At 45.0% G+C, this 14,726-nt stretch overlaps 1 protein-coding gene across 1 annotated transcript in view; it reads left to right on the forward strand.

The window, feature by feature from the left end:
• The window catches only part of SEC14L2 (SEC14 like lipid binding 2), a 111,688-nt gene that overhangs the window by 84,987 nt on the left and 11,975 nt on the right, over positions 1-14,726 (forward strand). The window contains exons 9-10 of the mRNA XM_029572027.1: positions 968-1,074; positions 7,142-7,281. Of these exons, the coding sequence (XP_029427887.1) occupies positions 968-1,074; positions 7,142-7,281 (247 nt within the window). The remainder of the gene's footprint in view (positions 1-967; positions 1,075-7,141; positions 7,282-14,726) is intronic.

Genomic DNA, 14,726 nt, shown 5'->3' on the forward strand with positions numbered 1-14,726 from the left:
GTGTAACGGAGCACTTGTTGCTACCTTGTCATTAATTGTGACCCAGTGGTACATCAGCCATCTCCTCTGATGCACAGTTGTTATCCCTGCACCCTGTCTTCTCTAATTTGAAAATCAATCAGAACTGTATCACAATCATGCAGGATCATATCATAAGCTTTGGTAAAGTTCAAATTAACAGTAACAATTACATTCCCATAAAGAGTTTGTCAACATTCTTTGCGGGGAGTGGATTGCCTGCTAGTTTCCTTGGGCTCCCTTGGGCTTCCAGACCAATCATAACCAGGTCCTCCTGGGGCATTGGCATCATGAGTCAATGTATTACTACCTGGGGTGGTTCCCCCTATGATTTTCATTGTGTTGCTCATGTATGCCAGCCATCGCAGTTGACAGTTCCTGGCCAAGGGCCACAGACTGCAGCTCCATCCAGACACAAGAATGCGTGCACCCTGGCTGTGGCCAGCAGGTGTCCCTACTGAGCAATGGCTGAGACCTCCCTCTCTCTCCCGGGGAGTGGGGGGGGGGGGGGGCATTGAGGAGGCTGTGGATATTGCCTCCCATCCAAGGGCTGGAAGCCAGGCTCAGGAATCAAATATGGTGCTCAGAACTTCCATTGGGCCAACCTGCGGCTCCTGAGACTGGGCTGATTCTTTGTAACACAGAGCTTCCCAAACCTGTCCTGGAGAACTACCCCCCCCCCCCCCCAAAGCCAGTTGAGTTTTCAGGATAGCCACAAGGTCTATGTATACATTGGAAACTCCATATATGTTAATTTATCTCATGCTTAGTCATTGTGGCTATGCTGGAAACTCAACCGGCTAAAGGGTTCCCCAGGGTAAGTTTGAGGAACCTCTCTCCTCGGTGTGCAGTATTAGATGAGGTTCTCTGGCCTTGCTGCCTTGTGAGTGAAGTTCTCTCTGTGCTCCTGCCTAAGGTTGTCTTTCAGTTATTGTTCTCTTGTTCCTAGATAATTGGAAGGATGTTTTACTGAAACATATCAGTCCCGACCAACTTCCTGCCTACTATGGAGGAACCCTCACTGATCCAGATGGTGATCCGAAATGTAAATCTAAGGTAATAAAATATGCAAGACATTGTTTCCTCACTCTTGGTTTCCCTTCCAAGGGAGCCCATAGGAATGCTGTTCTGAAACGTTTTATTTATTTTAGGAATATTTATAAATCACCTTATAAAGTACCGTAAATCTCTCAAAGCGAAGTGCAACAAACAGAACATTCATAAGAACATAAGAAAATGCCATACTGGGTCAGACCAAGGGTCCATCAAGCCCAGCATCCTGTTTCCAACAGTGGCCAATCCAGGTCATAAGAACCTGGCAAGTACCCAAAAACTAAGTCTATTCCATGTTAGCATTATTAATGGCAGTGGCTATTCTCTAAGTGAACTTAATAGCAGGTAATGGACTTCTCCTCCAAGAACTTATCCAATCCTTTTTTAAACACAGCTATACTAACTGCACTAACCACATCCTCTGGCAACAAATTCCAGAGTTTAATTGTGCGCTGAGTAAAAAAGAACTTTCTCCGATTAGTTTTAAATGTGCCCCATGCTAACTTCATGGAGTGCCCCCTAGTCTTTCTACTATCCGAAAGAGTAAATAACCGATTCACATCTACCCGTTCTAGACCTCTCATGATTTTAAACACCTCTATCATATCCCCCCTCAGTCGTCTCTTCTCCAAGCTGAAAAGTCCTAACCTCTTTAGTCTTTCCTCATAGGGGAGCTGTTCCATTCCCCTTATCATTTTGGTAGCCCTTCTCTGTCCCTTCTCCATCGCAATTATATCTTTTTTGAGATGTGGCGACCAGAATTGTACACAGTATTCAAGGTGCGGTCTCACCATGGAGCGATACAGAGGCATTATGACATTTTCCGTTTTATTCACCATTCCCTTTCTAATAATTCCCAACATTCTGTTTGCTTTTTTGACTGCCGCAGCACACTGAACCGACGATTTCAATGTGTTATCCACTATGACACCTAGATCTCTTTCTTGGGTTGTAGCACCTAATATGGAACCCAACATTGTGTAATTTTAGCATGGGTTATTTTTCCCTATATGCATCACCTTGCAATCTACATTAAATTTCATCTGCCATTTGGATGCCCAATTTTCCAGTCTCGCAAGGTCTTCCTGCAATTTATCACAATCTTCTTTGATTTAACTACTCTGAACAATTTTGTGTCATCTGCAAATTTGATTATCTCACTCATCGTATATCTTTCCAGATCATTTATAAATATATTGAAAAGTAAGGGTCCCAGTACAGATCCCTGAGGCACTCCACTGTCCACTCCCTTCCACTGAGAAAATTGTCCATTTAATCCTGCTCTCTGTTTCCTGTCTTTTAGCCAGTTTGCAATCCACGAAAGGACATCGCCACCTATCCCATGACTTTTTACTTTTCCTAGAAGCCTCTCATGAGGAACTTTGTCAAACGCCTTCTGAAAATCCAAGTATACTATATCTACCGGTTCACCTTTATCCACATATTTATTAACTCCTTCAAAAAAGTGAAGCAGATTTGTGAGGCAAGACTTGCCCTGGGTAAAGCCATGCTGACTTTGTTCCATTAAACCATGTCTTTCTATATGTTCTGTGATTTTGATGTTTAGAACACTTTCCACTATTTTTCCTGGCACTGAAGTCAGGCTAACCAGTCTGTAGTTTCCCGGATCGCCCCTGGAGCCCTTTTTAAATATTGGGGTTCCATTTGCTATCCTCCAGTCTTTTAATGATAGGTTACAAATTTTTACTAATAGGTCTGAAATTTCATTTTTTAGTTCCTTCAGAACTCTAGGGTGTATACCATCTGGTCCAGGTGATTTACTACTCTTCAGTTTGTCAATCAGGCCTACCACATCTTCTAGGTTCACCGTGATTTGATTCAGTCCATCTGAATCATTACCCATGAAAACCTTCTCCATTACGGGTACCTCCCCAACATCCTCTTCAGTAAACACCGAAGCAAAGAAATCATTTAATCTTTCCGCGATGGCCTTATCTTCTCTAAGTGCCCCTTTAACCCCTCGATCATCTAACGGTCCAACTGACTCCCTCACAGGCTTTCTGCTTCGGATATATTTAAAAAAGTTTTTACTGTGAGATTTTGTCTCTACACCCAACTTCTTTTCAAATTCTCTCTTAGCCTGTTTTATCAATGTCTTACATTTAACTTGCCAACATTTATGCTTTATCCTATTTTCTTCTGTTGGATCCTTCTTCCAATTTTTGAATGAAGATCTTTTGGCTAAAATAGCTTCTTTCACCTCCCCTTTTAATCATGCCGGTAATCATTTTGCCTTCTTTCCACCTTTCTTAATGTGTGGAATACATCTGGACTGTGCTTCTAGAATGGTATTTTTTAACAATGACCACGCCTGTTGGACATTTTTTACTTTTGTAGCTGCTCCTTTCAGTTTTTTTCTAACAATTTCTCTCATTTTATCAAAGTTTCCCTTTTGAAAGTTTAGCACGAGAGCCTTGGATTTGCACACTGTTCCTTTTCCAGTCATTAAATCAAATTTGATCATATTATGATCACTATTGCCAAGCGGCCCCTCTCTCGTCGGTTCCTGAACCAATTGCTCCATAAAGCTATCATTTATTCCATCCAGGAACGTTATCTCTCTAGCGTGTCCCGATGATACATTTACCCAGTCAATATTGGGGTAATTGAAGTCTCCCATTATTACTGCACTACCAATTTGGTTAGCTTCCCTAATTTCTCTTAGCATTTCACTGTCCGTCTCACCATCTTGACCAGGTGGACGGTAGTATACCCCTATCACTATAGTCTTCCCTGACACACAAGGGATTTCTACCCATAAAGATTCAATTTTGTATTTAGTCTCATGCAGGATGTTTATCCTGTTGGACTCTATGCCATCCCGGACATAAAGCGCCACACCTCCTCCCGAGTGCTCCTCTCTGTCATTGCGATATAATTTGTACCCCGGTATAGCATTGTCCCATTGGTTAACCTCTTTCCACCATGTCTCTGAGATGCCAATTAAGTCTATGTCATCATTCACTGCTATACATTCTAATTCTCCCATCTTACTTCTTAGACTTCTGGCATTAGCATACAAACATTTCAAAGTTTGTTTTTTGTTTGTATTTCATTCTGCTTTTTAATTGATAGGGATAAGTTAGAATTTTTTAGCTCAGGTGAGTTTTTAGTTACAGGCACTTGGACTACTTTTCTAATTATTGGAACCTCACTGTCAGGATGCCCTAATTCTAATGCATCATTAGTATCCTTTGAAGATACCTCTCTCCGGGCATACCTCTCTCCGGGCATCAAACTGGAAGAACTATTTAAAGAACCATTAAACAAAAGTTAGAGCCAGGACAAATAAACAAGACAATTAATGCAGTCATGTAGTACCGACTTGATGTTGGTTAGCACTGAGACAGAGTAGGTGGACACCTGAGTTCTGAAGCCTTTTCAGTTGACATTTGATATTCCACCAACCTGAGAGTGGTTGGGGTGGTAGCAAACAGAACAAAATCATGGAGCCTACATGCCTTCCTGGTGAATGGATTTGCAGGTCATGCAGAGCAAATGAGACCAAATTCCTCGTGATAAGGATCCTAGCTGGTAAGATTGGTGTTATTTTGGATCTGACTGAAGGAAGGTCTGGTTGAAAAACCATGCTTCAGCATACTTCAGAGTGATTGGGCTGTGGAACCTCATTCCAGCATTTGGGAGCGTAACAGTTAAAGGTTTTCTGTCTTGTGCTGGACAGTTTTGTAGCAGTCAAGAGAGGGGAAACAAGGGCCATCTATGAATAAAGGAGTTCTCTAGAAGGGAGATATTCCGGGTCCAGTTAACACATTTGATGGCGAGGCAGAGAATCTTGATTTTTATCCTGGCTTCCAAGGGAAGCCAGTGTAGATCATATAGGATGGGCCTTATATGGTCTGACGTTTCAGTTCATACCAAGAGTCTGGCAGTGCTGTTTTGTACACGTTGCAAACGTCACATGTTGGTCTTGAGATACCATTTTAGTAGGCCATTGCCATAATCTAGTTGACTGAAGATTAAAGCATGGATGACTGAAGCTAAGTTATTGCAAGTGAGGTAGTGGTGTACTTGTCTAATCCAGCAGAGGTTCCTGGAGGAGGATCTCATTACATTGGTGATGTGGGACATCATCAATAGAGTCTGGTCAAGTTCCGGACTGATTCTTTTGGTTGGAAGGGGGTGCTTGCTAAGGATGGTAAGGAGTGTAGGGGGTGACCCGTGGAGTTCCAATTTAGAGGGGCTGAGTCTGAGCTTATGCCTGCTACGCCATTGGGCTACTGCTGAGATTAGTAATAGAATTTTGGTCAGCTCCAATGCTGATGCAAAGTTGGATATTGTCAGCGAACAAGTGACCTGATCCCACATAGTTATCCCATTCAGAGCTGCCAAGTGATCCAGTTCCAGGAGGGAGACTTCTTGGCCAGTACATGGTGGCATTTGTAGTCCCTGAATCTACCTATTGAAATCAGTGCTGCAGGTCCCATAATGTATCAGGGTGGCGCTGTCAGAAATCCAGGACTGGCCTAAAATCTCCCTCCTGGAGCTGGGTAACATGGCAGCTCTGCCGTTGTGAGGCACCTCTGGTAGTATTTCATGCAGGGGCCCCCACAGTGCAAACCCCCCAGAGCAGGGATGTTCTTATAGTACAGGGAAGCATATGGGACTAGGAATACTCTTGCAGGATAAGAGTGTATCCGGTCTCATGGAAGTAGTGGTGCTGTCACAGTTTAGGAGTCTGTCCTCTTCCTGAGATTAGAAATATGCTTGTGCCACGTCATCATTCAGGAGGAACTACAAGATTATTGGGGAGGCTGTGCTGTCCCAGTCTTTCCTTACGTCCAACTGGTTCACTTTTTCCAAATGCACAAGAAAGATTTAATTTGACAGCTCAGTGGTTTGAAAACAATTTTGTAAGCGTGGCAGAGATAGGACAGACCTGATTTTCATCTTATGTAAGCTGTTTAATAGTCTAGGTTCGAAGGTCAGAGCAATTTTCAGGGACAAAACTAAATGGGAGGCTGAGCTTAGCCCCAAATTCAGAGACACGCCGGGGTCTTTACTCTGGGAGAACACGTAGAAGAGCAGGGCTACCCTGTCCTAGCACAACTGAAGAAAATCTCCATGCTGGAGGGGTTGCTCACGTAAAGGCCCTTTCAGACAGCCATGCTGCCCCTTCCACACGCCGTCTGGGATGAGCTTATCAATCAAGATTATAAATCTAATCATTCGATTTAATACACTACCAGACTTGCTTTCAGTTTTTACTTTTTTCCCCCAGGAGTTTATCTGTGTTTATTACAGCACAAAAATATTTACCTGGAAAAATGAGTCATTCTTTTCTACTGATTTCTCTTTATTTTGTTTTTATTGTAATAAACACTTATATATTCCAGAGTAAGATAAAATAAAAACTGAAAACAAAGGTCCCTAACTAAACTATACTCGTCTTGCTTGCCTTTATCCTAATGATTAAAATTCTCTCTTATTGACCAGAAAGAAATTAGCACGTTTTTCTTTTGCTGGCAGCCCAGATAGTGGAGGCCTCCAGGTGGAAGTGCATGAATTCCCCATCTCACTCGGAGTGGCCTGCCAAGTTTTGGAAGATTTTAGCGATGGAGAACCTGACCTCTTATTTCACAACCTCTGGTTGTGTTGTTTTCCCGTGACTGTCGCTCTCAGCCTGCAGCTGTAGCTTTGGGTGACCTGATTTGACTTGTTAGTCTCTGCACCTGCTAGAGGAGAGAGAGCTGTAACGTAACCCCTTTGCTCTGGCTATATTTAATGTGCCAGGGATTGTCACCTGATATCTGCTCCACATATCCATTCTGGTCTTGTGGCTTGTCGCTCTTTTCCCTGGACTGTAGTGCGATTTGTCAAGTTTTCCTATGCATTTGCTCTAAATCTGCTACAAGGGGCCTAAATACTGTACCTATTATTGTTTGCCTGTATTTATTAAATATTGCTAAAAAGACAAAGGTTGAAAATGATGTGCTCAGAAGGTTTCTTCAGGGAGGAGGGAACTCACCTGCCTTTTCAGGATTGGAGATATTGGGTCTGCTCGGATTCTTACGCGCTGCTCTGTTTCCAGATAAACTATGGTGGGGATATCCCCAAGAGCTACTACGTGCGAGACCAGGTGAAGCAGCAGTACGAGCAGAGCGTGACAATTAACCGGGGCTCGTCCCATCAGATGGAGTACGAGATCCTCTTCCCTGGGTGTGTCCTCAGGTAAGGAGCCGAAGTGTAATAGGGATATTGGTGGAGAACAGGATCTGATGACAACCTGGTCATTGTCATCGTCTGATTATTACACGCTCTTCCAGCAAAGCGTGTTACAGAAAGTAGAGATTTGCATCAGGAGGAACAAGCATCATACTAGTCAACAATTTGCAATAAAAGGGGGGGGGGTGCACAAAACTTCTGTGCACAATGTACAATTGTGTAAACGAACAGAGCGGGGAACATTCATAGCATTTACCCATCTGGATGATCAAAGACTAGATGATGTGGGGCCTCCATACAAGAAAAGAGGGCTGAGTGTATGTCGGAATTAGAAACTAGGGAAGGGGGAGCAGTTATGTTTAAGCTGGTGCATACCACAATGAGGGAAGACTTTTTTTTTTTTTTGTTAATGAATTTTTCTCACATATACATGCAAATCAAATAGTCAAGCAATGGAAAACGTCAAGGCAAATGACATAGGCAAATTATTAAAAAACATATAACATCATATGTCCTCATTTAAAAAAAATGGGGAATATTAAAGAAAATTTAAGGTAACAACAAGCCCTGACTGAGAGCCCAAATGATACCACCTAACCCACTGGCACTTAACTATCCTGCTCTTTATCCAATAGAAAGTTTTCCAGGTGAAGGCAGTCAACACGAACAAATTTGTTCTTTTGGTGAACCGCTTCGCACTTACAGGGGAACTGCCAACCCTTAAAACAGGAGGTTTAAGCAGGAGGAAAAGCTTCCTGCTCTCCTGAGTCTCCCTAGAGATATCAAGGAAGATCTATCTTCTGTCCACAAAAGGAAATATTTTTATATTTAAAATATTGCCGGAAGACAGATTCTTTATCTGACTCAAGAATAAAAGAAATAATGAGCGCAATTCTAGTTTTAATCAAGTCTTGAGATTTTGCTAAAACAGATAGATCAGAGCTATCTATAAGACCTAATCTATCAGAAGAAATCTCTATAGGATTAGAAATTTTTCTAACACAGTAGTAGTTAGAAATCAGGAAAACTGTATCCACAGAGAATTGCAATATTTCTGTAACATATCTTTTAAATAACTCTAATCCAAGTAGCCATCAAGTTTTCCCGTTGATAAGCAGGCTGAATGATAAGCCACGCTGCCTTGGCAGCCCAAAGCGGGAACTTCTCTCCAGATATACACAACTGTGCTCTGCTCGCCTGTGCGGTGGTTCCCGAGCGACTGCCTCAGTTCTTTTTTTTTCCCACACAGCTACAGACGTGGATCTCCTCTGCTTGCACTTCATTCTCCTTTTTCTCCTTTTCTTCACTTCGGTGAAGCCCCAAAAGCACTTTTAAGTGCTATCATGGTTCCAAAGACCCCAAGCTTCAAGTATTGTCAATGTGGCAAAGTTATGTCCGTCACTGATGGACATAACTATTGCAACTTGTGCCTGGGGCCGGACCATCACCAAACATCCTGCCGCGATTGTGGCAGGATGTCGCCGAGGGCCCAAAGATAATGGGCTGAGAAAATCACCAGACTCCAGGAGCTGCAAGGGGCCTTTTCGGGCTCAAATCCTCCAAAACATCGCTCCACCCACCCTCACAAGGAAGGGAGTCCAAGAAACCAGCGGGCCAGAAACGAGCATTGTGTCTCGGAACATATGTGGTCCCCATACTCGCCTCCACATGTGTTGGCTCCAATGGGGTCTCAAGTCTCGGTGGTCTGAGCACGACCACCCAATGTCTTCTCAGGTGGTCAGGACTCAGTCAATGATTTTGGATTTGAATTGGTGGCTATCAACCATGATCCTCAAGTCAAAGGCACCATTTCAAAACCTGGCGCATCAGCTAGTCATGACGATGGACACGTCCACAAGGGGCTGGGGGGCACATGTGCTGCACTTAAAAATGCAAGGATTTTGGTCTCCCAGGGAAAGGACTCTCCCATTCAACCTTCTGGAGTTAACAGCTGTAAGGAATGCCATCTATGCCTTCTCCCATCTACTCAAGGGGAAAAGAGTGATGGTCTACACCAACAATCAAGTAGCCATGTTTTATTTAAACAAAGAAGGTGGGTCCAATTCCAAGACGCTTTGTAGGGAATCAGTGCTGATCCTGGAGTGTGCACTGGCACAATCCATTCATTTGCAAGTGACCTACCTTCCAGGTATCAAGAACACAGAAGCCAACAGGCTCAGCAGAATCTTTCATCCCTACGAATGGGTGCTGCATCAGGACGTAGCACACTCTCTCTCTGTTCAAGCACTGGGGGTTACCCTGCATGGAACTTTTTGCAATGGAGTTCAATGCCAAGCTGTCAAAATTTTGTTCTTTACTCGAGCGGGTGAAGAGTCGCTCAGGATACATTCCTAATTCAGTGGGAATGAAACCTTTTTTATGTATATCCTCCCTCTGATAGGTCGAGTAATTCAGAAATGTATCACAGAAAGGTCAGATCTCATCCTCATAGCACCGGCATGGGCCAGGCAGCCATGGTACACCTACTTTGTTCACCTATCCATACAGCTGCCAATCCCTCTGGAAAGCAGAGCGGACCTTCTGACATAGGAGGATGGCACACTCCTTCAACTGATGCAGGCTCAACCGATGCAACCTCCAGGCATTTGATGGCCTGGAGGTTGAAAGGGAAGTGTTGTTACCTCCCTTTCCTGACGGAAATTTAAGACATTCTGATATCCTCCAGGAACCCATCCACAAGGAAAAAAGTACATGGGCAAATGGCACAGATACCTGCTCTGGTGCGTGACAGTATCAATTGACTCATTCGGATGTTCACCGGAGCAATTGCTACAATATCTGCATTTGCTATATTCTTCTGGCCTGGCAATATCATTCCTCACAGTACACCTCAGCGCCATAGCGGCGTATCATCCTTCCATTCAAGGAAATTCAATATCCACACATCCCTTGGTTTCTTGTTTCATTAGGGGTGCTCTAAAGCTCTGTCCTTCAGTTTCAAAGCCAGCGATTCCTTGGGATATCAACCTCATGTTGGAAACACTTATGCTTCCGTCCTTTGAACCATTGCAAACCGCTTTCATGAAATTTGTAAAGTGGAAGGTGTTATTTTTAGTAGCAATAACTTCAGCGAGGTGAGTTAGTGAACTTCAAGCGCTAGTCCACTATCTGCCTTAGCTACAATTCTGCCATGACAAGGTCATCTTGCAGACCAATCCGTCTTTCCTTCCGAAAGTGTCATCTGAATCAGACAATAACTTTACCAACTTTCTTTCCCAAACTACACGCATCCAACAGGGAAAGACTTCTTCATACTCTGAATTGTAAGAGAGCCTTAGCATAAACAGCCCTAGCATAATATAAACAGAGGATTCATTCATCTAACTGACATTCACAACTCTTTGTCTACTTCAACCCTAATGCTCCAGGGTTGTCCATAGCCAAAAGAAGTTTAGCCAACTGGTTAACCCAGTGCATTCATTTCTGCTACTCATCTCAGCTGTAACACCTTGACTCAAGGGTTAAGGTGCATCAGAGCCACGGCAACCTCTATAGCCCATTTTCGCAACGTGGCAGTTCAGGACATATGTAAAGCGACAGCTTGGTCCTCTCTACATTTATTTACTTGGATATTTTATATACCATCATTTACAAGATGACATTCATAGTTATACATTCAACAGATAAACCTAGACAAAACAAAATGATTGGATATGATGTTGGAGTTCATATGTAGGTATTAATTTCTATCTATCTAGAGACGGTTTCTGGGCAAATGGAATTACAACCAGAACATAAGGCAAGGAGTGTTGGTAATCACAGATTATAAGGTAATTTTCACTTCTTAGTCTGTGGTTTGTTTGAGAATCATGCATTCTCTCATTTGATTTATTCTTCATGCTTGATTTGAGGGGTTAATTTGAAAGCTGCCTAAGTTTAAGACAAGTGGAGTAACTATCTGTGTTTCAATTCAGCCAAATGATTTCTGTCTTTTTAGGGTTTAGTGTCAATCTAATTTGCAACTGTTCTTCGTGTATTGCTTTCATATGAGTAGATATTATTGCTGTTGTATTTTCAAATGATCCAGATAGTGGTATGTAGAACTGTAGGTCATCTGCATACAAGAAGAAACTTATTTCTGGATTTGTTAGTAGTTTACATATTGGGAGCATGGAGACATTGAATAGTGTTGCTGAGAGGGCTGAGCCTTGAGGGATACCTGTCTCACATGGGAAGGTTGTTATGAATTTGCTCTGCCCGCGGGTCCCTCCGCGAGCAGGCACGGACTTACCCACGCAGCGTTCTTCGCCGATGCGGCAGGACGCCGCCATCGGCCTCCCCACGCGGCCCGGAGGCCGCCCTGGAACTTCCTTTGCTCCGCGGTCGGAGCTGCAGCCTCCCAAAGGGTTGGGAGTGCCCCCGACGTCATCAGGATTTTCGCGGCTGGAGGCCGCATAAGCCCCGGTGTTTCCTGGTGGCTGGAGCCGCCCTTGGAGCCGCTGCCCTCGTCGGAGCCTGCATCCAGGCTCTCCTCTGCCTCCTCTGCTAGCGTCTGACGCCAGACGCTGTGCAGGCCGCTGTCCGCGGTCCTGCACAGCCCTGCTCCTGTTCCTGCTTAGGCGCGCGGCCGCGTCTCTCTTCATTATTTAAAGGGCCAGACACAGGAAGTGTCTGGGCCCCACCTCAATGACTGTTTCCTGCCTGAGCCCTATAAAGGGCTGCTTTGCTCATTGTGCCTGGCCTTGCATCGTCGTCGGTCTTCACCCTGGAGGCTCCTGCCTGCCAGGGCCCATGTAAGGTCTTCTTTGTGGAGCTTCTCATCTTGATGCCTTCTTGTTCCATGTTCCATGTCTTCGCCTGAGGTCCATGTCCAGGTGTCTTCAACCTTCGTCCTGGTGTTCCTGCCTTCCTGGATGTTCTTTCCTTCACTCCGCCTCGTCTCTGCTCTCGAGCCTTCTGGTACCTGTAGGCCGGGGGTCCCTCAGATGTAGTATGCCTGGGTGGACTGCCTGCCAGTGGACGGTTGTCCTGTGCTCCTGAGCCGTCTGGTCCTGATGTGTCTTCCTGTGCTGTCCCGCTCCCGTTGTGGTCCGTGACCAGCCTTGTGGTTGTGTGGGGCGCGTAACGGACAGGGTGGTCCGCGACTCAGTCCCGCGGGTGGCCTGAGTAGGGCACCCTGAGAGACAATGCCAATGTCCATGCTTTGTGTTTGCCTTGTGATGTCCAGTGTCTCGCCTCGGATGCAGCCTGCATCAACTCAGCCATGTGTCTTGTTCCTGGATGCCGTTGCATCAGCCATGTCTCTCATTCCTGGATGCTGTCGCATCAATCCACAGTTATGTCGTAATAGCCCTGATGTCATGTCTTCAGCCAAGTTCCATGTGATGCTGTTGCATCAACCACAGCGTCTTCGTGTCAAGGCCCGTCTGCCCTCAACCTCAGGCCAGGCCTGCTGCTCCATGCTGCTCGCAGCAGGTCCGAAAGGGCCTGCTGCTCGCAGGCCCTTTCGGGGCCAAACATCCTCCCATGGCCAAACATCCTTGGATGTTTGGCCATGGGAGCTTGCCAGCCTGGCAGAGGGTAGACAGTCAGCCATGTGGGGCCACCGTCAACCCTTGGCTCGGCCCGGGATGGCCTGGGTCGGGCTGAGGCCCAAGGGCACACTAAACTGCCGTAACAAAGGTGTCAGATATCTGGTTGCCTAGTTTACCTTCACATCTTATTATTGCCACCAACAACAAGCAAGATTGGATGCTGCTATGGGATAGGAGATACTGCATTATGCCAGACACATAGAGCTGTCAACCTATGATGGGGGTTTCTCTGCACACTGAGCATGGGCAGTATGACAATAGGAAGGACTGTCACCTTTCGACATGGCCAACATAAGAACATAAGAAAATGCCATACTGGGTCAGACCAAGGGTCCATCAAGCCCAGCATCCTGTTTCCAACAGTGGCCAATCCAGGCCATAAGAACCTGTGCTTCATCTACCCTAGCTGGGGTCTCTCAGACAGCATGGCTAATTCAGCCTGCTTATGGAAGGGGAAAAAAGCAAGTTTGCTTACTGTAAACTGTGTTTGATTTCCGGTAGAATGCATTAGCCATGCATTAGCCATGCATTCCCGCCCTTCCTCCCTGGACAGTCTCTAATCCTTTCTATCTGTTCTTACTCATTTTACTGTTGGCTGCTTGTCCTTGCTTAATAACTAAGGCACTGCAGGCAGGGAGGACTGTCCCAGAGAAGCATGGCTACTTCATCCTGCTATCTATGGAAAACACCATTTACGGTAAGCAAACTTGCTTTTTTAAGGAACACTAATAAATCTTGATTTATTTTCCATCATCTTAAGCTTATAATAAAGATTTGAATTATCCATGATTATTACTATTGCACTGGCCTACAAGTTAGAAATAGCAGACTTATGAGATGATACAGTCTTCTTTATTTTCTATCCTTTGTTCCAGCTCAGTAATTTTCAAAGATGTTGATAATGAAAATTGACAGAGTTGCGTAATTAGCTGGACAAAAGCCAACTCCATGCATGACATCTGCCTCCAAATATCAAAGAGATTTCTGTAGGCTCTAGAATGGCTTCAGAAGCACTTAGTGAAAAATGAGACTGAGTCAGTAAAACAGGTTGTGGAATAACAACTCTGTTTCCTGGAACCTCAGAAGCAAGGGCAGAAGAGCCAACTTTCTCCACTGAGAGAGTTCCTGGGGCAAAGCCTGTTGTAGGGCAGACCCCTGCACATCTCCCAGGGTTACCAAATCAGATTCAGGGCAACTCTCACCCAGTTCTAACAGTGGGTATTGGGACATTTTAGATGGCGGATGATCTTCAGGGCTCAGCAAAGTGTCCATGGATTCCCCAGAGGAATTAGACATGGACTCCCATTTAATATGTTTGGAACTCTATCGGACCACTCATCAGAGTCTATGTATTAGGGTATGGGGGGGTCAAATCTTTCCTTTTCTTTTCCTGCCCATTTTGTCCAGGTAAAATTTAGAGAGAAGGGGCACATGCCATTGCTGCGGTAGTCTTAGGGGCTGCTTCGGCGCCACTATCCCATCCCTCCTCTTTCTCTCTCTCTCACCACCAGATGAGGCAGGTCACAGCCACCCAAATCAAGCAGGATTCTCTCAGCACGCTGCTGCAGATAACGACAGCACCACTCTCCCCATCCCACCTCGCAGGCCACGGATGCCCAATTCAGGCAGGATTCCTACAAAATGAGGGAACATTGAGGAAGTATAGGACTGCAATGTAGTAGATCTCGTATAGTAAGCTGTATAATCTCAGTTGGGGGAGGTCCTTAACACCTTCATGGGAGGGAGCTGGTGTGCAGAGCTGTGAAGCTTTGTGTGTATGTTGGGGGGGGGGGGGTGTCTGACTGGTGGGTATCACAGCTGTGGGTCGAAGGCTTCAAAAGAAAATTATTCCTTACCTGCTAATTTTTGTTCCTGTAGTACCACGGATCAGTCCAG

Source organism: Rhinatrema bivittatum, chromosome 11 (genome assembly GCF_901001135.1).
Source record: "Rhinatrema bivittatum chromosome 11, aRhiBiv1.1, whole genome shotgun sequence".
NCBI lineage: Eukaryota > Metazoa > Chordata > Amphibia > Gymnophiona > Rhinatrematidae > Rhinatrema > Rhinatrema bivittatum.